The sequence below is a fragment of the Prunus persica genome, chromosome G5, assembly GCF_000346465.2.
Source record: "Prunus persica cultivar Lovell chromosome G5, Prunus_persica_NCBIv2, whole genome shotgun sequence".
NCBI classification, from domain to species: Eukaryota; Viridiplantae; Streptophyta; class Magnoliopsida; order Rosales; family Rosaceae; genus Prunus; species Prunus persica.
Window position 1 is genome coordinate 10,257,888 of NC_034013.1, and position 23,399 is coordinate 10,281,286.

General features: G+C 36.0%; 4 protein-coding genes across 4 annotated transcripts; 3 read left to right on the plus strand and 1 right to left on the minus strand.

Annotated features, from left to right (window-relative positions):
* Positions 638–3,512, plus strand: LOC18776652 (cytochrome P450 87A3). The gene is made up of 9 exons (XM_020564431.1): positions 638–831; positions 945–1,266; positions 1,356–1,505; positions 1,631–1,882; positions 1,973–2,062; positions 2,216–2,294; positions 2,395–2,501; positions 2,609–2,736; positions 2,837–3,512. Exons 1-9 carry the CDS (start codon positions 638–640, stop codon positions 2,964–2,966), a joined length of 1,452 nt encoding a protein of 483 aa, XP_020420020.1. The 3' UTR covers positions 2,967–3,512.
* LOC18775832 (putative B3 domain-containing protein At1g78640) lies at positions 6,328–7,005 on the plus strand. The gene has a single exon (XM_020564746.1). It carries the CDS (start codon positions 6,328–6,330, stop codon positions 7,003–7,005), a length of 678 nt encoding a protein of 225 aa, XP_020420335.1.
* On the plus strand, positions 9,970–12,937 carry LOC18776946 (cytochrome P450 87A3). Its single transcript, XM_007210019.2, has 9 exons — positions 9,970–10,197; positions 10,303–10,624; positions 10,715–10,864; positions 11,037–11,288; positions 11,385–11,474; positions 11,565–11,643; positions 11,731–11,837; positions 11,931–12,058; positions 12,145–12,937. Exons 1-9 carry the CDS (start codon positions 10,004–10,006, stop codon positions 12,263–12,265), a joined length of 1,443 nt encoding a protein of 480 aa, XP_007210081.1. The 5' UTR covers positions 9,970–10,003; the 3' UTR covers positions 12,266–12,937.
* LOC18776904 (protein HAPLESS 2) lies at positions 12,954–22,905 on the minus strand. The gene is made up of 20 exons (XM_020563410.1): positions 22,635–22,905; positions 22,407–22,550; positions 22,227–22,315; positions 21,264–21,303; positions 20,715–20,772; positions 20,557–20,617; positions 19,948–20,026; positions 19,476–19,610; positions 18,897–19,091; positions 18,442–18,522; positions 18,260–18,360; positions 17,465–17,582; positions 17,112–17,144; positions 16,942–17,035; positions 16,771–16,859; positions 16,435–16,550; positions 16,011–16,111; positions 15,476–15,921; positions 13,129–13,306; positions 12,954–13,020 (listed from the first exon to the last, which is right to left on the minus strand). Exons 1-18 carry the CDS (start codon positions 22,833–22,835, stop codon positions 15,524–15,526), a joined length of 2,133 nt encoding a protein of 710 aa, XP_020418999.1. The 5' UTR covers positions 22,836–22,905; the 3' UTR covers positions 12,954–13,020; positions 13,129–13,306; positions 15,476–15,523.

Here is a 23,399-nt window from a genome sequence, read left to right on the forward strand (position 1 = left end):
TCCAACATGAAGTTGGTTTCAGATGCTTAAGCTTATAGTTAGGCATATACTGTGAACCTCAATCTACTCAAAAATCTAGGGAAGTGTCCTGTTCCTGCAAAATCTCCTTAAAAAAGGCCAGAATTCTGCCCTATCAAAAACCACAAATCATTCAGCAAGAGAGAGAGAGAGAGAGAGAGAGGAAGCATCCTGTGAGGTTCATAGTCATGCAAGGCTCTCTCTTTAATCCAATTTTATAGAGGGCGTTGACAAAGGGTAATAAGTGTCCCTCTAGACAGAATTAATCTAAAATAATTTATTCTATCTCCAACTAATATATCATTTTGCAACAACCAACTTCACAAAACAAAGAGAATAGCTGAAATTTATTATTATTATTCTGACAAGTTGTAAGTTTTGGCCAGTCTATTTAAGAAGATCTCCTAATGGATGCTCAGATACATGCCAGCACTTCCTTCTCCTCTCTGTCCATTCTTTCCATTCAACATCTTCTCATTTCAAGTAATCTCAAGCTGTCCCTTGTTTTCTTTTTCTGTCAAAAAACCGAGTGCAGCATATTTATATATATATATTTGTTGTGATCTTTCAGTTCAGCTAATCTCCTCTTGGAAGTTGAAGTGCTGATAGTTTGGCAAAGATGTGGGCTTTGTGCCTTGCAGCATTGCTTATTATAAGCATTACGCATTGGGTTTATAGGTGGAGAAATCCTAGGTGCCATGGAAAACTTCCACCAGGTTCAATGGGATTGCCGCTACTTGGAGAGACCTTACAGTTCTTCACTCCCAACACCTCTTCTGATATTCCTCCCTTCATCAAGAAAAGAATGAAAAGGTGATATTTCTGATAATTAAACAGCTGCTTCTTCCTTGCCATCTTCTAATTCCTCTTTTTGGTTCTTGTTTTCTCATCTTCTTTACATGTGTTCTGCATTTTGGACTTTGCAGATATGGACCAATTTTCAGGACTAATTTGGTGGGAAGACCAGTTATAATATCGACAGACCCGGATCTCAATTACTTTGTCTTCCAACAAGAGGGAAATTTGTTTCAAAGTTGGTACCCAGATACCTTCACAGAGATTTTTGGCAAGCAAAATGTTGGTTCCTTGCATGGGGTTATGTACAAATATCTCAAGAACATGGTGCTGCATCTCTTTGGACCCGAAAACCTTAAAAAGATGATCCCTGAAGTTGAACAAGCAGCTCTCAGCAGATTACAACAATGGTCATATCAGGACATTACAGAACTAAAAGATGCAACTGCAAGTGTAATTTTCAGCCTAACCTTTCTTCTCTTTGATAAAATTTCACTAAAAGTTAATATCTTGTTTTAAGTCTGATCAATTTGTCTTTGCAGATGATATTTGATCTCACTGCAAAAAAACTTATCAGTTATGATTCAAATAAGTCCTCGGAGAATTTAAGGGAAAACTTTGTTGCATTCATACAAGGATTGATCTCCTTTCCTTTGGACATCCCTGGAACAGCTTATCACAAATGTTTACAGGTAATTGCGTGAGTATCATTCACAACACTTGTTTCGTGCTTTCACAAGGCCAATCAAAGCAAAAAGTTCCATTTTGAAAACAATCAAGTATGTTCTCTTGTTCTTGACCTTCAACAATTTCTCAGGGTAGGAAAAACGCAATGAGAATGCTGAAGAACATGCTGCAGGAAAGACGAGCAGAGTCCCGGAAGCAACCGGTTGATTTTTTTGATTATGTTCTTGAAGAACTTAAGAAAGAGGGAACAATCCTGACAGAGGGAATTGCTTTGGACTTAATGTTTGTGCTGCTTTTTGCAAGCTTCGAAACAACTTCTCTAGCTATAACATTAGCCATGAAGTTTCTTTCAGACCATCCTCTTGTGCTAAAGCAATTAACGGTACGAAAACATTTCAAACCATGCTATTGATTTCAACATCCTCATTGTCGCCCCTCCTAACAAGTTCTTAACATTTACATCTTATGTCAGGAAGAGCATGAGATGATTATAAAGCAAAGGGAAATTGCTGATTCTGGACTTACATGGAAAGAATACAAGTCAATGACATTCACATTTCAGGTGAGTCTCACTCTTTACACTTCCAATGCTTAAAAGCAAAATGTTGACCACAAAAAAAAAAAAAAGAAAAAAAAAAAAAGAGATGCAAATTATACAAAATCTGTTCATACCTCTGTTGAACAAAGTAAAAAACTGATAAATTTTGACTTGCAGTTCATCAACGAAACGGTTAGGCTGGCAAATATAGTTCCCGGTATCTTTCGCAAAGCAGTGAGAGAAATAAACTTTAAGGGTAAGTAGAAATGACACATAGTATTGTTTTCAACTATAAAATAAGTTTCAACTATGAACATCATCCTAATTGGACTTGTCATACCAATTTTGTTGTGCAGGATATACCATTCCAGCAGGTTGGGCAGTAATGGTTTGTCCCCCAGCAGTACATTTAAACCCAGCAAAATATGAAGACCCTGTGGCCTTCAATCCATGGAGATGGGAGGTGAGTTTCAATATTATATCAGACTGCATTGATCTTGGCTTGAAAATCTCCTAACCCTTTGTCCTTACACCTCAGTTGTTTGTACTAAAAAGTAAGTTTTAATGCAGGGAGTAGAAGTAAGCAGTGCATCAAAACATTTCATGGCTTTTGGTGGTGGCATGAGATTCTGTGTTGGGACAGATTTTACTAAGGTGCAGATGGCTGTGTTTCTTCATTGCTTAGTTACAAAGTACAGGTAAGAAAGCCCAGAAATCAAAGAGAGAGAACGGGAAAGAGAGAGGCAAGGAGACAGAGAGAGAGACTAATAACATTTTTTTGCATCCAAAATTTTTCAGGTGGGAAGCAATCAAAGGAGGAGATATAGTTCGAACTCCGGGTTTACAATTTCCAAATGGTTTTCATGTTAAGATCATGGAGAAGGATACAAGGAACAGAAAACAGCATTATATAGCTGCAGATGCTTAAACCAGAAATGTTAGTAGGCAAGTCATTTGTATGGCTAGAGAGAGAGAGAGAGAGAGAGAGAGAGAGAGAGAGAGAGAGAGGCACAGGAGATTTTTTCCAGCTTGACATATTTTGCACCGGGATTTTTATTTCTCTCAAGCTGCAAAGAGGATGACAGATCAAGAACATCACATTTGGAATATGTACAGAGAAGAAAAGCAATTATATCATGTTCTCTCCACAAACAAAGACCAACCCATATTTTTGTTTGGGGTCACATACAAAGTTTTATGCTTCTACACCAATTTTCTTCCTCCTTTTTTTTTTTTTTTTTCGAACAATGTTTAGTTGTATAAGGGTGGAAGCAGAAAAGAGAAAAAAGAACCGTTTAAAGACAAATGTAGAATCCAACATATAATACATTTTATCAAAATGAGGATATACTTGTAACTAGGGGTGGGCATCAATCCGGCCGATCCGGTCAATCCGGCCGAACCGATTATATTGGATTGGTTTGGTTTGGTTTTGACCAAAGAAAAAGTCAACATTTTGAAAAACCGAACCGAACCGGTTTGGTTTGGTTCAGCTGTGGTTTGAGAGTTTTAAAAACTGTCCTAAACCGAACCGGACCGATTATAAATCAATTTATTATTTATTTAATTTAGTTTACATGTGGCAAGGTTTGAGTGGTTATTTAAGAGTGTACCATGTACCCTGCAACACTTGATTGGACTCCAAAACTACAACTCACGGACACATCTAAGTTATCTAACCATTCTCTCTCCCTCAGAAGAGCCTCTCTCCTATCTCCCTTCCTTCGTCTCTTAACCCTAGCTGAAACTCCCTCTCATTATTTCTCCATCTCTCTTTGCTACATCTCCCTCTCTCTGCTACATCTCCCTCTCCCTCTCCCTCGACGCTAACTCAAGCCAACATGATTCGAACTCGGCGAAACCCACCCATTTGTCCTCAGCGAAATCCATCTCTACAAAACCCAAGTTCCATCATCGACCACCAGGTTATGCAAGGATTGATTATGGGAATATTGTTGGTGGTGGATCGTCATCATCAGCTGGGTTTGTAAAATATGCTAGTTCTGTCTACTACTTTATTTTTTGTATTGTCTCCAATAACTGGTTATACATAAAAAGTTAGAGAGTTGAAAAATAAAATGGTATTTTCTATGAGGCCTAATTTTTCATTTTTATGGTTGTAAAATATGCTAATCTATTTTATTGTACAAAAAGACTGTAGCATACCTTGCTTTGATTTAGTTTTGTTCATAGAATAATGTATATAAAATGTTGCTTATGTGATATTAATGCTTGATGCCTGTTCACAAGAGAAAAGATCAAATGTTGTGAACAACAGAAGAGACATGCGTGGGGAGGAAACCAACAGAGGAATCTCATGCCTCCTTAGTGTTTTTAATACCACACAAAAGCTGGTGCAGCACTTGGGAAGATACAAGTGTGGAGAATTGTCACCAAACCACCAGTCCTATTTTTTCCTTTGTAATAACTATATAATTAAGCACAATAAGATTGTATTTCTTTGAGAATCATGTTCTCTAATAATTATTATTGCTTGCAGCTTCTTTTATTTGTATGTTTTTTCTTTACCTCTTGTATGATTAGTGAATGTTTTATGCGTTTGATATTAGGGAACTTGAGAATGAACATGTTCGGTGACACAGAGAAAATGATGTTTTCTTTTATGCTAAACCGGCCGAACCAAACCGTACCGAACCGGATATGAATGGTTTGGTTTGGTTCGGTTTTCATTTTAATTTTAGCTCAACCGAACCACACCGAACCGTAAAAGTTTAATTGGTTCAGCTGTGGTTTGAGGATGAAACCGAACCAAACCGAACCGTGCCCACACTTACAAGTTGTAACATTCTGTGTGAAAATGCACCTGAATCATCATCATCACCATCACCTTTTTCTTCGTCTTTATTTTTATTTTATAATTTCAATAAAAACTAGACCCAAGCATGCCAAAAGAGAATAGTTCTACCTTTTATAATTCTTACCAAATTCTTAGTTAGCCCATGCTTGTGCCTGGCTTTATGGGACATTGTGATGCTAATAATAAAATATTATTATTTATACGCCTAAGTTGTTTGGGCCGCTCAACCCAAATTTGTACAATTTGGGCTAATTTTTCTTGTTGTGGGCTATGGGCTTTTCGGCCTAAATATGTGATTTTTTATGGCCGTTTAGGATGTTGTCCCTCTTGTAGAATTCTATAGTGAGGGTCTTGTCTAAGATCTTTAGGTGATACCTTATTTCTTAACTGTTAGATCAAATTAGTTAGTCGTTAGATCAAATTGATTAGTTTGATCCAACTGTTAAGATATAGGACCTCATCTAAGGGTCTAAAATGACTACAAGACCAATATTAGACAAAAACTTCATATGGTTTTGTCACAACAATCACTTAACATTGGTGCATCAACTATGAAATATTGCCTTGTCAAAGAAAAGGAAAAATATAAATATTCTAAATATTTTAACATTTTAGCCACTCTAGCTATAATGCATAATATATATATACTAGTTTCTCGATCCGCACTCACAGGAATATCATGTCTTTTATTTATTTTTTATTTATTCTTATCTATATAAATTTTTGTTAGACATAAAAATAGTTCTTAATGATGACAATTTTGAGTTACTTGAAAATTTAACCATAAGTCTAGAAGATAAAACTTATGATTCCATTTTGATAATACTAATTTATATTTTTTTGTATTTTCATCAATACTTCATGTATTTTAGAAAACTTGTAACAAACCAAAGCTTTCAAACTATTACTTGAGCATTTCTTTTTCTTCTTTATTTTCTCGGGGTGTTTTCTGACTTTCTTGGTCCTTTCTATAAATTTGAAATTCCAAAAAAAAAAAAAAAAAATTATGTGAAAAATATGATGATCTTGTGGCCCTCAATCCATGGAGATGGGATTTTGTTGTAGCTAATATTGGCAAGCAAACCCTCTTTACCATTTTATTCTGAGTCCTAAGCTGCACTGAAGGTTAAACCAAACCCAACAAGGAAAGGAAATGAAACGTTTCCTGATTAAAAAGTGTAGCAATGTATCCTTTTTCCTAACCCCAAACGGATACAATAAAAAGCCTTAACATCTAAACCAAACCCAACAAGGAAAAGCAAGTTCCCAATTGAAAAAGGATGTTTCCAGATCCCAAACTGATATGCTACAAAAACCTTATAAATACCCACACATTCTTGCACTTCTTGGCAATTTCATTCCAAGCAGCATCAAGCACAAAAACCCGTCTCTCCGTTTCTCCCCAACAACTAGAATTCATTATTTGATTGTTCTGTAGTTTGATTTTCTTCTATTAATTTCAACATTAACAATGGAGGAAGAAAATGAGCTCTCAGCACTCCTAGCCCTAAACCCTGGTCGTGCTAGTAGCAGTGCAAATCCTTGTCCACTACCGGGCCAAGTTTCCACTGCCCTCACTTTGTGTGATCCAACTTGGAATTACAACACAAACCAGAGAAAAGCAGAGGAATTCGACCCTGCTCCTCTCAGATTTTCCGCATTCCCTCCTAATCTGAAACACAAGAAAATAACGAATAATATGAACAAGGAATTAAAGAAGAAGAAAAGAAACCCAGTAGTGCCGGAAACTACGCTGAGTCCACAGCCTCAGGATCACGGGCCTTGGAAAATCAGGAAGAAGCTGACAGTAAGCGACCTTGGAAGCTGCTCAAGGCTACTAATGCCGAAAAAACCGGTCATCGACCATGTTTTGCATTACTTGGATGACACGTTTGCCAAAAGGGTTAAGAGTGGAGAGGGCATAGAAGTTATAGTTGAAGACTGCGATACAAACACCAGGCATCACATGACTTTCAAGCTTTGGGGGTCGGCCGAGAGCTACATTCTCAATGGAGATTGGAGACTAGAGTTTGTGCATAGGAGAGGCTTGGAGGAGAATGATAAAATTGGGCTTTATTGGGATACCTCCAAATCCATGTTCATGTTTTCTGTTCTTGAAAGGGCAAGGCAATCCCAGTTACCTGCTTGATCAATTTAGTGGGTCTAGATTGTTGAATTTGATTGAGATTTCATGATTAATTTCCTGAATTTGCAATTGTGATCAGAATTGTAACTAGCTAGATAGTTTAGTTACCTTATTATTCCTCAATTTGACACATTAGTTGTAACAGACTTTTTTAAATACAAACGATTGTCTAAGCTACTGTATAAGGGCGCAAGCAGACTACCTCGTGCAACTTGTTTAAACCAAGTATGCTTATTGTAATAGATTTGGTTTCACAATGTTTAAGTTGTTTTATTTTGGTTATTCTATGAATCAAGAGCAGTAATGTTCTTCCTCACTCACTCTATTTACATTTTTCCATCTCTGTTTTTATTTATTCATACTTTTACTTCCTGTTATGAGTTTTCGTTACACGTATAACATTACTTCATTCAGATAATACTTTCACCCAGTTTATGATAATTCCCTAGGTGTTTTTTTTTTCCCTATCGGATGGCTTCCACATTCAGATACGGGTTCAAACCACTATTATGAAATGTATCATGCAATTTAATAAAAACAAAAAATAAATAAATGTGGGCATACAAAGTTTCATGCTCAATCCTTAATTATCTCCATGTAAAGGTGGAAGCTGAAAAAAGAGTACATGTTAAGGGAATGCATAAAATATCCAACATGTTGAACAATATAAAGTCCCACATCAGAAACTTGACAAAAATATATACAATATATAATGAGTGATTCCACTACTTATATAATTGAGGCTTTTTGTGATAAAAGCCCCACACCTATTGGGCTTAAAATTTTGTGTGAAAATGTTTCAGCATCATCTTTCTTTCTTTTTTTTTCTTTTTTTAAAATGTTGCAAGCTAAGTATTCCACTAACATCAAAGAAATGGAAAGATCTTTACATTCAGAATGTGTTGTAAATGAGAGCAACGTTTCTTAGAAGAGATTGGAGGATATGGCAGAATAGTTTTCTCCTTATTATGGATGGCAACGGGTCGGATATGGGTCAGGTATGACAATACCATCCCTGTCTCCGCTCTCCATCTCCGCTCCCATCCCCGTTTAATAGGTTTCAAAGAATCCCCGTACCCGTCCCCGTCGGGGGACTATCCCCCATACCCGCCCAGAATCCCCGATTTTTTTTTGCAAATAAAAAAATAAAAAAATAAAAATCATACATTTTAACATTAAGTTTCATATTAAATTATCAATCAACACATCCAAATTAACTATAAAGTTCAATTCAACTATTCAAAATCACATCAATTCAATTTGACAAAACACACACACACACATATATATATATATATATGTATATGTATATATATATATAATCCAAATCTTCATCATGATCATCTTACAAATTTTGGAATCTCACAAAAATAAATAAGTATGAAATTTAATAAAAAGTAAGCACAAATATTATAATTACTAGCCACTTGGTATATGCTCACGCATGTGCCAATTAGTTTTATTTTTTATTTTTTATTTTATTTTTAGAATTAAGAAAAGATAACATGGGTAGTTAGAGCATCCACAGCAGAGGATGTATAATGGGGTGTATGTTAAATATACACCTTTTGTGATCGGAATCACCCACAATGGGAAGGTGTAAACCAGTGTAAATTTGCATCACCACCCTGATATGCAAATTTAGATGTACATGTACATCATTTTTTTACATCTTTTGCATGTGGGACCCAACTGAAAAAAGGTGAGATAAAGTGGAGAAAAGTCAGCAAAAAAGTTGCTGAACCAAAATTCATATGTGGGCCCATTTTTTGGTTGCCATCCCCCCCACCCTACAACGGTTACATTGCTGGACCAACAGCTTTAATTTTAAAAAACAGCTAGCTTTAATTTATTTTTGATGAAATCATATCTTCTCTGAGTTTATATATTTTTAGGTCTATTTGTTTGAAAAAATAAAATAAACCAAATGCACAAAAAATTAATTTTATAAAGTTAACACAATAACGAATTAAGCCAAAAAAAAATCAATTATACATCTTTCCCATTGGAGCAAAAACTACATTTACAACCTCCGGAGGTGTAAAAGGGATGTAAAAGTGGCTTTACACCCTCGAAAATACACCCCCGCAATGTGGATGCTCTTATGTTCTATAAAAGTAGGACCTATTATCTGATTTTGTTTTAATTTTTAATTTTTAAATATGAAAAATGTGAATTTACCATATTATCCTCATTTAATTATCATTTCAATTCTTAATATTTGAATTAACTAATGGCATTTTCTGGTATTTTGAATGTTTCACCATTCTCTGCCTTTTGCTTTTTATATAAAGATAAACATATATTATGAAGAATTAGGAGAGGGAGGTTAACTTAGGGTTAAACATAAATATTATAATTATATATTTATTTATAAACATTTATATTTTCGGGTCGGGTTCGAGGACTGGGATGCCAATACCATCCCTGCCGTAAGGGATTTTTCAAGTTTGGGGATTCCCTTACCCGATACTTGTTTTGCCTCGAAATCTTCCCCCCATTAAGATCGGGGACCTGACAAGTACCTGTACCGGCAGAGATTTGTGCCATCCCTAATCCTTACTTGGGTAAAAAAGTGAACTATACTAATTACAATTAACAAACAGCTAATTAAGGAATTAGCGTATTCTAGTTTTCACACCGACATAGGTAAATAGGATCTAGATCAAAAGAAGTTCAATTATCCCTCAAACTGGCTAAAGCATTCGAAGTTCCCCTTTCCTTTTTCACCAACAGTGTGAAGTTTCTTTGGATACACGTAAAAGAATATTATAATATATGCTTAATTGCTTGTGAAAGAAAATGTCTGAATCAAACCGTTCACGAGTGGGTTGGTTTGGCTCGCCTATGCACTAGTTTGAGTCACAAGCCAAACTAATTTGAGCCATGATGTGACATTAGTTTGGTCTGACCTGTCTATTTAACCTCTTCTCGTCTTGTAAGTGTAATATAATCTTCAGTAAAAGATCTCCTCTGAACTTGGACTGATACTTTGGCAAAAATGTGGGCTCTGTGCATGGCAGCATTAGCTATTATAAGCATCACACATTGGGTTTACAGGTGGAGAAATCCCAAATGCCATGGCAAGCTTCCACCGGGATCAATGGGATTGCCACTGCTAGGCGAGACCTTACAGTTCTTCACTGCCAACACCTCTTCTGATATTCCTCCTTTCATAAAAAAAAGGATGGAAAAGTGAAGTTTCTGATACCATATATAACAGCTACTACTTTGTCAATTTTTCAAGCATAGTTGTTTTTAATATTCCTTACTAGTATCTTGCATTTTTGGACTTTGCAGATATGGACCAATATTCAGGACTAATTTGGTGGGAAGACCGATTATTATTTCGACAGACCCGGATCTGAATTACTTTGTGTTCCAACAAGAGGGAAATTTGTTTCAAAGTTGGTACCCAGATACCTTCACAGAGATTTTTGGGAAGCAAAATGTTAGTTCCTTGCATGGGGTTATGTACAAATATCTCAAGAACATGGTGCTGCATCTCTTTGGACCCGAAAGCCTTAAAAAGATGATCCCTGATGTTGAACAAGCGGCTCTCAGCAGATTACAACAATGGTCATGTCAGGACATTACAGAACTAAAAGATGCAACTGCAAGTGTAATTTTCAGCCTAACCTTTCTTCTCTTTGATAAAATTTCACTAAAAGTTAATATCTTGTTTGAAGTCAGATTAATTTGGTCTTTGCAGATGATATTTGATCTCACTGCAAAGAAACTTATCAGCTATGATTCGAGTAAGTCCTCGGAGAATTTAAGGGACAACTTTGTTGCATTCATACAAGGATTGATCTCCTTTCCTTTGGACATCCCTGGAACAGCTTATCACAAATGTTTGCAGGTAAACGTAAATCAACGCTTGTCTCTTTCTTTCACAAGGTCATATTTCTCCATGGATAGGCAAAAGCTCATAGAGGCATTGAATTAGATCCTCAAAGCTGACTTTAAAACTAAAAAGTTCTGAGAATGTAGTCTCTCCTCTTGGTCTCAATCACTTTCAAATTTTTATGCAGGGAAGGAATAGGGCGATAGGAATGCTGAAAGACATGCTACGGGAAAGACGAGGAAAGTCCCAAGATCAGCCAAACGACTTTTTCGATTACGTGATTGAAGAACTTGAGAAAGAGGGAACAATCTTGACAGAGGAGATTTCTCTGGACTTGATGTTTGTGCTGCTTTTTGCGAGCTTTGAAACAACTTCAATTGCTATGACTTTAGCCATCAAGTTTCTATCAGACCATCCTCTGGTGCTAAAGCAATTAACGGTCTGAACTCTCAAAGTGTTACCAAACAGTTTATAATATATATATATATATATATATATATATATAACCTTATAAACATTTTCTATCTTATGCCAGGAAGAGCACGAAATGATTCTAAAACAAAGGAAAAATGCTGATTCGGGACTTACATGGAAAGAATATAAATCAATGACTTTCACATTTCAGGTGAATCTTGACATTTTCACTTTCAGTTCTTGAAGGGAAATCCACTCTATTCAGACCTCTGTTTTACAAACTGAAATTTTCAACTTGCAGTTCATCAACGAAACGGTTAGACTGGGAAACATAGCTCCATGCATCTTTCGAAAAGCGCTGAAGGAAATCAATTTCAAGGGTATGTAGGAATGACATAGAGTATTGTTTTCCTGCTATAGGAAATCATTCTAATTTGACATATTATTACCATTTGGCGTGGGTGTAGGATATACAATTCCAGCAGGTTGGGGAGTTATGGTTAGTAACACAACGGTACACTTAAACCCAGAAATATATGACGATCCTGTGGCCTTCAATCCATGGAGATGGGAGGTAGGTTGAATATCTGAGAATGTATTGTTCTAGCTAATCTACCATTTATTCTCAGTCCTAAACTGCAATGAAGTTGGTTTGATTAATTTAAAGGGAACGGAAACAAATAGCGCATCCAAAGATTTCATGGCTTTTGGCGGCGGACAGAGACTCTGCGTAGGAGCAGACTTTGCTAAAGTGGAGATGGCTGTGTTTCTCCATTGCTTAGTCACAAAGTACAGGTAAGAAAGAACTAATGTCCTGTAATGAGTGAGAGAGAGAGTGAGAGAAAGAGAGAGAGTAACATGTTCTCATCCAAAATTTTCAGGTGGGAAGCAATCAGAGGAGGAAATATAGTCCGAACTCCTGGGCTACAATTTCCGGAAGGTTTCCACATTCGTATCCTGGAGAAAGATAACAGGAAACAGCCTATAATTCCTGATCCTTGAAGCAGAAATGTCCGAGAGGGTAGAGCCACCATATGTTCTTTTAGATTGTGAAGCATGGACCATTGAGCTTGCCATTTCCTCAGTTTAAATATTTTCTAAAATAAGATTGGTTAGGATTCGGAATTTCTCTGAATGTCCCGGGTTCAGACCACTATTATGAAATGTACTCTGTAATACAATAAAGGCAAAGAAAAAAGATTGGCATGCTTCTACCTAGATCTTTCTCAATGTTTAATGATCTCCATGTAACAGCCATTCACTGAAGTTGTAGACAAAAATACTTCATGTGCAATAATAACAATCAAATTTAAGCATTAACCCTGTCTCTAAGTTCATTTGCAGCTTCAATAACAATCCAAACTGTCACAACATCTATAGTGAATGGACCAACAGTTTTCCATTTTATAAAAAGAGCATGTTAACTCTAGCATCTTAAGTTGGACCAAATCGACTGCTCTGCCCCTTCTCCAAACCTGTGCATAAAGACACCCAGCTTAGTTGACATGCACCTTAACAAGAACCATCAAAGAACTAGTACCTATCAAGATAGTAACGTGATAGCCCCCTTTGCCAAAGATCTGATAAAAACCATAGCCAACACTATGTAACTTACTTAATTCAGCAATTCATATCCCAAAAACCACCCAAAAAAACAAAATCATTTATCAAGAACTACAACTAGACTTACATGCCTGTTGGCGAGGATCCAACTCAATTGCCTTATCAAATTCTGCTACACACCCTGAAACATCACCCTTAACAAATAACAAAGTTGTAAACTTTTAATGCCAAACTATAAGAACATGTCAAATGTGCAGAGAAATTTAGAAACCAGTATTGAATGAACAAGGAGCAGATTTTACCCCCTAAAGAGTACCATTCCACGTCGAATTGCGGCAATGGCTTCGCAAGCATTGTTACCGCTAGCTAAGGCATCCCAGATGCCAGAAACTCAAGGGAGCGGTGGCTAGGTTCTGTAGTTGTGAATTGTTGAAGTAATTGTGCCAAAGAAGACGGAGCTGTTCTGGGTTTTGAATAAAACTGAAGGCGAGGTTAGGAATGGTGTCATATACGGTTTTTCTATTTAATTTTTTTCAATAAATAGGATCGGCTATACTATTTTAAATATAAAATAAAATAAAAAGAGTCTAGCCACATGGTTATATTATTTATCGAAAAAAAGGGACACACCTAGTGTCTAGATGCCCACGTGTCAAAACAGGTATAGCCGAGCTATACTATTTTTTTTTCTAAATAAATTACCGACGTCAAGCCGAGCGGCTATACTATTTTAAATAAAAAATAAAAAACCCCATATAGCCACGCGGCCATACTATTTATAAATAAAAAAAGGGAGACCCGCCTAGTGCCAAGTGCCCACGTGTCAAAACAAGTATACAATTTTTACAATAAATTACCGTAGTAAAGCCAGACGGCTATACGATTTTTTTAAAAATTAAAAAAAAAAATTGTCCTATTATAGCTGGGCGGCTATACTATTTTTAATAATAAAAAATATCCGTGTATAGCAAGACGGCTATACTATTTATAGAAAAAAAAAAAAAGGACCTACCTAGTGCCTATATGTGTCAAAATCTGTATAGCCGCGCAGCTACACTATTTTTTAAAAATAAAACATCGGAGTATTACCGCGCGGCTATACTATTTTAAATAAAAAATAAAAACCCCGAGTATAGCCTCGCGGCTATACGATTTATAGAAAAAAAAAAAGGGTACGTATAACTGTGCGGCTATACTATTTACTAGGGCTTTTTAAAAAAAAATAATAATTTTTTTCCCGGATTTTCGTTTATCAATAAGAGTACTTTAGAGCATTATCCATTACTACAAAGCCATTACTCAAGTATCTATTGTCCCTTTTTTATTTTTTACTTTAATGAGTTATTATCCGTTTAAAAATTTTAGCATTTTCTAATTTAATATTCATATTATATACATACATATATATATATTTCAATAGTTCTTCTTTTTTCCTTACACGTCTTTGTTTAAAAAGTGAAGATTACGGTGGATAAATCCCATTCAAGTTGGTGGTTCCCCAAGGATGACACATTGGGTTTACAGGTGGATGATTCCCAAATGCCATGGCAGACCTTACAGTTCAATGGGATTGCCACTGCTAGGGGAGACCTTACAGTTCTTCACTCCCAACACCTCTTCTGATATTCTTCCTTTCATAAATTTTTTATAAAAATTAAAAAAAAAAAAAAAAGGATGGAAAAGTGAAGTTTCTGATCCTGTGGTCTTCAATCCGTGGAGATGGGAGGTAGGATGAATATGTGAGAATGTATTGTTCTAGCTAATCTACCATTTATTCTCAGTCTTAAGCTGCACTGAAAGATGGTTGATTAATTTACTGGAAACGAAAACAAATAGTGCATCCAAAGATTTCATGGCTTTTGGCGGCGGATAGAGACTCCGTGTAGGAGCAGACTTTGCTAAAGTGGAGATGGTTGTGTTTCTCCATTGCTGAGTCACAAAGTACAGGTAAGAACTAATGTCCTGTAATCAGAGAGAGAGAGAGAGAGAGTAACATGTTCACATCCAAAATTTTCAGGTGGGAAGCAATCAGAGGAGGAAATATAGTCCTAACTCCTGGGCTACAATTTCCGGATGGTTACCACATTTGTATCCTGGAGAAAGACACAGGAAACAGGAAACAGCCAATAACTCTGATACTTGAACCAGAAATGTCATGTGCTTTTATATTGTGAAACAAGAAGCATTGAGCTTGACATTCCCTCAGTTTGAATATTTTCTAAAATAAGAAGCAATTTTCATATGGTTAGATTGGTCAGGATTCGGAATTCCTCTGAATGTCCCGGGTTCAAACCACTATTATGAAATGAATTATGTAATACAATAAAGCCAAAGAAAAAAGATTGGCATGCTTCTACCTAGATCCTTCTCAATGTTAAATTATCGCCATGTAAAGGTGGAAGCAGAGAAAAGAACCGGTTAAAGGAATGCCAAGATATCCAACATTTTAAAAAAATTATCTAACAAAGGCACTAGTAACATTCTGTGTGAAAAAAGATCTTTACATTTGCATTCTTCCACGACCCAAAGAAAATAGATATAAACAGGAAAATCAATTCACTGAAAGAGTATAAAACTGTAAGTGCCACTACTCTCTCTGTTTAGCATGCAGATTAAACTGATTGTTATCCAAAAGCCTTTTGTACATACCAAATTCACTCTTGCGTTCACTTGATTGCGTCTGGTCTGGTCTGGTCACTATGAATAATCTTTGGTTAGTCTCCTTTCATTTTTATGGCTGTGGTATCCGGTATTTTCATCAACTTTCTGCATAATACTTGAATGCTTTCTTCTCCCATGCTTGGGCTTGTCTTTGTGGACGTGGTGGAGATGGTAGTAATAATCGCTGCCTCTTTCAAACTGGTTACGCCTGTGATCATTGTGAATGTTTCTTCGCTTATGATGAGAACCATGCTTGTGGTTCCTTGCTTCATGCCCATGATGTTTATGAACATGAGTGTGCAAGTGTTCTACGTCACTTCTGTGCTTCCGAATATCCTTGGTGTGCTGATTATTATCCCAAAAATGATCTTCCCACCAATCATATAAAGGATCAAAAAGTCCCTTTTGATGTAGAAGCCACAGTAGCACAACCACTGCACATCCATGCATAATATTTTATGTATTCGTTGCATCTCTGAAATCATCTGCTTAAATGTAAATTTTCTGGAAAAAGTAGGTTTACCTGTTGGAAAAATTGCCAAAAGTAGACCAAACATCACAATCCAACTCATACATATATACTGTATGTGGCACCGGAAGTCAAAGAACCTGGGGCATTTCCTTCTGCCCACAAAAAGATGCAAAGAGAAATGGACCGGGTTTCATACAAATCAAAAGAGATTTAAAATGTGCAAATTCAACTACAATCCAACATCAGATGCATCCACAAGAAGAAAAAGAATATATATGATAGCTGAGCATAATATCTGATCGTGTGTGCAAGGCGTGGCGTGATTAAGAATTGTTAGAATGCAACCAGCATTTTGAACAGACAAATCCACGTTAGAATGGTTACCAAAGGACCACTGCCATCAAAACCATTACTAGAAATGAAAATTTAGAGCATAAAAAAGTTTAAAGAATAAAAAACTGAACCAGGCAAGTACCTGCAAGTTTTTCCAGTGACGAAATCTACCAAAATATTCCACAGATTGTTCCAAATGCTTTCAACAGAGTCAAAGAAACCGGTTGTGCCTGTCTTTGGTGGATTAAAAGGATTACCCTGCAGCAATTAATGACTTCAGTAGTTCATTCATCACATAAATCAATTTCCACAAGGTTAATTTCATTTCAAAGTATCATTTCTCAGTTGTTGTCTTTAAAACGGACTTAAAGAAATCATGCTGATCTAAAGTGCCTCATACATTGGACTTCAAAGAACTTCTTAACTTTCTTCTGAAAGGAATGAAGATTTACAGGGTAAAACATCGTTATGACTAAACCTGTGATCCATTATCAAGGACAGTAGATGTTGTAGAAAATTGGCACTCGGCTCTATCTACTTCTTTATAATCAGAGTCCTTTAGTATAGCTGCATTCAAACTAAAAAAGTTAGTACTACCAAAAATACTTTGGGCTACTTTATCATCTGTCTGAACCATGTCTCATCTTACCTGCACAAACATATTTTGCAGCTTGATCAGTTGCTGGGTAAAGTTTGAAGGCTCGCGTTGTTGTTTCTTTTGGCTTCATAATAAGGAATTGTTCCTGAAACACAGTATCATTTGTGTGAATATAATCATCATGTTCAAAACTGAATACATGGGCAGTAGGGAAAAAGTACCTCCATGAGGGTGACATCACTAGAGCAATCAAACTGCAAGATGGGAAAATTCATCACATCTGAAACTACATATTGCAACAGCCATTCACTGAAGTTGTAGACAAAAATGCTTCATGTGCAATAATCACAATCAAATTTAAGCATTAAAACCCTGTCTCCAAGTTCATTTGCAGCTTCACTAACAATCCCAACTGTCACAACATCTATAGTGAATAGACCAGTTTTCCATTTTATAAAAAGAGCATGTTAACTCTAGCATCTTAAGTTGGACAAATCCAAAAATAAAAGGGAAAAAGAAAAGAGGATAATCCATTTAAGTCTATATTAAAATTTAAGAATAGTCAATAAGGTACCGTTAAACTATATGATGCTTCCACTTCACCAGTATTCGTTGTTGTGATTGTCGCAGTTCCAAATTGAGTAAGGGCCTCAAACATTGGGACATTGATACTTAAGATTTTCCCAGGACTCCTACAAATGCATAAAAAAAACCTTCGGCAATAAGTGAAACTTAATGAGGATCAAAAAGTTATATGAAGCTTAAAAATCTTGGTTATTTGGATTCTAGATGTCCCAAGTGAAGACACATTTTAATTATTAGAAAACTACTAAATTCAAAAAGTTAAAGTTGTTAGAGAATGGACCAACAATACATATCAATTGAATACCCTCCCTCACATCCAGCCCCATCATGTACGTGCGGAGGCAGCAAAGAGATGGGGATAATAGAGACACATAAAGGTGCCTCCCTCAGAACCTCTGGCAAACAGAGATAAGATACAATGTTTAAAACTACTTATTTCCATCAATTACATGAGTGACTTGGCTTAACCGAAAAGAAAAGAACCTACACAGTTTTCAGCATATCAGTCAGGAGGACTTTAGCTAATAAAAGTACAAAAAGGAGCAATGGCATCTTTGTTTTCCAAGTTCATCTCATCTTAACAAATAAATTCTTGAAAATAAAATTAGTAAGAGTGCTTAAGGAAATAATAAAAACCTTGAAAATGAATAGCCCATACATGAAACAATTATTTCAAATACAAGCCAATCAAGCATACTCATTATAGGGAGTTGATGTTCATGCCTTTTAATAAATACAAAATCCTTCTAAAATAAGTCAAATACAGTAGCCTGAAAATACTAACCTTTGGTAGACATATTCTACGTCATCAGCACTTAGTTCTATCAAGAGATTAGTATTAATAACTTCAGTGACTCCTATGGAAAACGAATGAGTTCCTGCATTCTGCATCCAATCAGAAATGATAAATAAATCCCGATGATAGAAATTGTTGTGAATGTACTTCTAAAATTGCTAAGACATAACTGGATGCTGGTTTATCCTTTCAAACCTTCCTTCCACACCATAAAGTGGCAACTGATTCCTTTCAATTCGGTTCTGGTCAGCCTGTCAGAAAGAAAAAACTTGTTCCTCGGTTTCCACATCAGCTATAAAATAACCATGTACCAAATATAAAACAGCCACAATCCTCTGAAATATCTCATTGTACAAACGGAGAAAGAGACTCCTGCCTTTCTGCCAACGATATATGATAGAACATGAGATTTCACTATAGTTTATGTAAAGAACTTGAAGCACTTATGGAACTTTCAGTACCAATGTCAGCAATGCGAAACTATAGCAATACATTCAACAAAAATAAGACTGAAATGAGAAGCATACACTAGAGAAGATACAACTTTCAGGCTGGATAGACAAACCTAACCAAAAAGAGAAGCATGCAATAGATAAGATACAACTTTCAGGCTGGATATACAAACCTCCCAGAAATTCCATAATTGATTATGCAAGCAACTCCAGAATGGTGAAGAGCAAAAGTTTGGCTGCCCATTGAAAGCCTCATAACTGACACCAATTTTATTACATTCAACACCATCTAAAGAAAACCTTACTCTCTCTAGCAGCATCCACATAGAAAGGTTCCTCCCCAAGTTCTGGGGTTGACCAGGACCCCCCTTCCACAAAAGGAAAATGAAACTCTCAGCAATAGAAGAAAATAACAAATACTGCATGGCTGTTTATAAAGAAAAATTAATCAATTAGCTTGATCTTTTATAGTAACTCTAATATTATCAGTCTCATAGCAGATGCTTTCAAGAATCACACTTATTTAAAATGCGAATGCAAACCAATGAGTGATATTGGAACCTCAGACCAACACTACCATCCAAACATAGTGCAAATATTGTAGTGAACTTTTGACCTATTACATTCTCTTTTACAAAACCATTAACATAAAGAATAGCTGTACCTAGTTACTCCCGTAAGAAATACATACTTCAAATAAAGCATATATGCCAATGGTACTAACGGAAATTACATTGGTGGAGCCTGCATACCTGCCTCGGAATTACAAGGTAGAAATCCTCGAATGATGGTATATTTGTGTATCCAACAAAATCTCCAATAAGATTAACTCGTACAAAATTATCATTGGATATCGCTGTTCTATTCTCAGGACCAACAAGCACTTCCTGGTGGCAAATAAAGTATCCATAAATCTTTGTTATGAAATGAAATTTAACATTACTAAGAGCAAGATAAGAGGATGAAGTGCTGTAAAGTAAAAGGGAAAAGGGAGCTTCATTCCACGGGGAAAGGAAAATTGTATATAGTAGTTCAACATGAAATGAGCTCTAATTTTCAGCAGAGGTCTAATTTTTCGCCACAGGAAAAAGACACAAGATTTTCAAACACATGTTACAAGACTGAATTAGATTGTAATGAGTAATTGTCTATAGCAGAAACAAGCACAATACATTACAAGCAATGAATATATAAATGGTACACATATGTGGAGAAGCAACATACCGAAACTTTAGATCCTGTCTTCACCTGAACTAGAACACTGAATCCCACTGACCGCTGTCCAATACCAAAAACATGGAACCTAAGTGGATTTTAAAATAAACAAATAAAAATTCACTTCTCGGATAATGGCCAAAGGGTATGAATAAACAAGAACATCAAAAAGGAAATATATTGGCCATGTAGAATTGTTTATAGTTGTAGCCTCCATCACTTATATTGTCAAACATAAACAATTATTTCAAGCAAAACAATATTGGACTCTTAGTAATCTTAGTTCAACCTTCGTAACTCCCCAGAAGAAAAGAAAAACCAAGCTTCTTCACATAATTTTAAATTTGATAAGATTATTTGACGGTAGAAATGTATCATATTTCACAAATTCATGAAAATTTATGAATATGATCTCTATATGAAAACTTTATTGAAAGTAAAACAAAAAGAATATGAGAAAAAGACAACTACTACCACGGAAAATGACATAGCCTCATAAATTTCTATAAACCAGAGAGCTATGGCATGTCGGCTGGAACTTATCAAAAATCAATTATGAACCTTTCAAGAAAAACATAAGCACAATGAAGAACTTAGAACTTAAAGCAAGGACCTTACCAATCACCCGGAAAACGGACACAATGGGCAGTATTCGCTTTTCCCTTCATCAACTTATCAACTAACAAAAGAAAAGTATCAAATTCAATAGTCCAAGATGGCAAGAGGCATTGTACAAGTAAAATTTAAGAAAATGTAAACAACTAAAATGCACTTACACACATTTCCACATGATGAAGGTACCCGCCGCTGAGGCCCACAAGGACAGCAGATTGGCTATGCAGAACATAACAGACAAAATGGAAGAAAAGAATACATCACAAACTGCTTACAAAAATCTATGATAAATAATAACTGTTAAGCATCAATAGACTACTGAACATATAACTTTGGACATTTTTCAACATCAATTCAACAAGAGCAATCTACTAATAAATTGCGAGTGACCTTAGAACGTAAGCTAAATAGCAATACAAGCATAAATAATCAGAGAAAATAACCATATGCAACCAATATTATTATGGGATGTACTTAAATAGTGTGACAACGTGGAGAAACAATTATTGTGGGATGTCACAAGGCCTAATATGTATACATATAATGCTATAGAACCCCTGATCTATAAGAAAGAATAAAAAAAATAAAAAAAAGGCAAAATAAAATGATAACTTTGAAAGTACATATACTAAAGACTCAAAAGTACTACTTGCACAAAAATAAAATGATAACTTTGAAAGTACATATACTAAAGATTGTAGAAATGGCACCTCAGTGTGCTCAATAATGTGATCGTTTTCATCCCGTAACCTACAGAACATGCAACGGAAGTCCACTGGTCATATATATAAACATGGTAAAGAATATGATGTTTGTCTATGAAGGCAACCACCCACCACCCTTCCCCCCCTTCTAAATGAATTTTTTTTTCCTCAGCATGTTAGTTAACGAAACCAAATTTAAATAGATAAATAAATTAAGGCTACTGTAGCTGCTTCTAGAAACACCACTATCACTCACCACAATAAGATTAGGGTTAAATTTAAGTGCCATAATATCAAAATTGAAGAGGTTTTTTCTTGCGTATATTGAACATCACAAATCTACCAAATATGATGAAGGTCTTGAACCTTCCTTCACACTGAGTCCTCATGTACTAAGTGTCCAACTAAGCATTCAAAACTCTGAAGTGACCAAACAGATATTTTTTTAATAAGTCTCTCTATACAGAGTAAGTACATTTCTAGTGATCTTTTTGACATCTAAGCCCCGTAAAACAAATATAATGTCCTTTACTTGGTAACATAAACATAAGAATCTACCTCAGAATGATAATTTCTAAAACAACATTTAATGTAAATCGGCATCAATAACGACTAGGACTAGCAAGAAGGTGTGTAAGCAAACTCAGACTTTTGAGGAGTAAAAGAAGTGAAGCAAACTCATTTCACATGGCAACCAAAGTAAACATGGTTAAGCAGTCATCGCCTTTATATTCTGTCTTCTTTTGCACCCAAGTTTTTGGTCCCATATTTTCACCCGACAAATGGACACAATCTACGATCCTAACTGCAGCTTCCAAGTAACTCTTAAAATGTATAATCCCAAAGGTAAAATCCCTATATTGGCATGAGACAATAAACTATAAGAACCCTTTAACTTGTACCAATCAAAAGCTCAATAAAAATTAAAAACCAGTGAAGGAAACAACAAAAGGCTAAAAGATTGTTTGCCTCTCACATATCTTCACAACTTTTGCATCTGCATCTCGCTCACATTTGCGGGTCTTAACATAGTACTCTTCCGGTTTAAAGGCAACATCCTATACAAATGTTACAAGTACCAATTAAAACATATATGGAAATCGAAAAGTACCAAGTAAGAAGTTAACAAGAAAGTTTCAGTTACCCTACTCGTATGTACGTAAGCTCATACAATGCATAAGCCGCGGACTTGTTGACGGTCAGAACAGGGGGAATTCGAAAATTTTGCATCTTTTGGCTTGAATTCTCTTCCACCTCTACGATTTCGGCAACAATTGATGCCTCTCCGCCGCTCTGTAATTTCATCAAACATCTCACAATCATTACCTGCATTTAATTTCAAGCAGTGAAATTAGGGATGGTGAGTTTGTCGTTTACCGTGCCACTAGGAATGGCCATGTTGAGGACGATCTTCTTGGTGCAATTCAAGTTTCCGGAATCGGAAGTCTTCTCGCACTTCTCGAGCTTCGATTTGGAAAGAATCTGAACTGCGACGACGTCGTGTGGAGTGAGAAACCCGATGAAGCACAGAAGGAAGAGGAGGGTCTTGTGCCCTAATTTTGGCGTTTGGGTTCTCATTTTCTTTTGCGATTTCTGTGACTGAAATCTGCCACCAACGGTTTGGTTTTGTAGAAGAGCAGTTGTTGGAGGCGCGGGTAGACGTTTGGTTTTGAAAAACTGCCACCAACGGTTTCCTTATTCAAATGACGGTTGGTTATTCCAACGACGTCGTTTCTGTTGATGAAGTCACGTGTGTGTATAATGCCCCTTCACGTGGGGCAGGGACACATGGGAAAACCTGATGAGAAATTGAGTGTTGACTTTTTTTTGGGTTACAAAAAAGCACATGCGGAGGATTTAACTTGGAACCTCATTAAGGAGTCCAATCGTATTCGCCCAACATATGTAATGTAGCCCGTTCAATTTTTCACGAGACCAAACCCACTTAGGTTGAGTGTTGACTTTGAAATGTGTTAACATGTGTATGTGTGACATTTACATGCTGTACATCATAATGCACCATATTGAGTCGGCATGTAGTTACGAACACTCATAAGTGAATACATATTAATTTCCACAATCACAATACTTTATCAGGATATTAAAATTTCCTTTTTAATATCAAATACTAATGCGTGCTAA

Bases quoted from the DNA above. Each gene is read 5' to 3' on its own strand.
- LOC18776652 (XM_020564431.1), top strand. From the start codon at position 638: ATGTGGGCTTTGTGCCTTGCAGCATTGCTTATTATAAGCATTACGCAT. The intron at 1,506-1,630 runs GTAATTGCGTGA...ACAATTTCTCAG, and splicing joins CTTATCACAAATGTTTACAG to GGTAGGAAAAACGCAATGAG. The intron at 2,063-2,215 runs GTGAGTCTCACT...TTTGACTTGCAG, and splicing joins CAATGACATTCACATTTCAG to TTCATCAACGAAACGGTTAG.
- LOC18775832 (XM_020564746.1), top strand. From the start codon at position 6,328: ATGGAGGAAGAAAATGAGCTCTCAGCACTCCTAGCCCTAAACCCTGGT.
- LOC18776946 (XM_007210019.2), top strand. From the start codon at position 10,004: ATGTGGGCTCTGTGCATGGCAGCATTAGCTATTATAAGCATCACACAT. The intron at 11,838-11,930 runs GTAGGTTGAATA...ATTAATTTAAAG, and splicing joins TCAATCCATGGAGATGGGAG to GGAACGGAAACAAATAGCGC. The intron at 12,059-12,144 runs GTAAGAAAGAAC...CAAAATTTTCAG, and splicing joins TGCTTAGTCACAAAGTACAG to GTGGGAAGCAATCAGAGGAG.
- LOC18776904 (XM_020563410.1), bottom strand. From the start codon at position 22,835: ATGAGAACCCAAACGCCAAAATTAGGGCACAAGACCCTCCTCTTCCTT. The intron at 22,551-22,634 runs GTAAACGACAAA...ATGAAATTACAG, and splicing joins TGGCCATTCCTAGTGGCACG to AGCGGCGGAGAGGCATCAAT. The intron at 20,773-21,263 runs GTGCCATTTCTA...TGTTCTGCATAG, and splicing joins ACATTATTGAGCACACTGAG to CCAATCTGCTGTCCTTGTGG.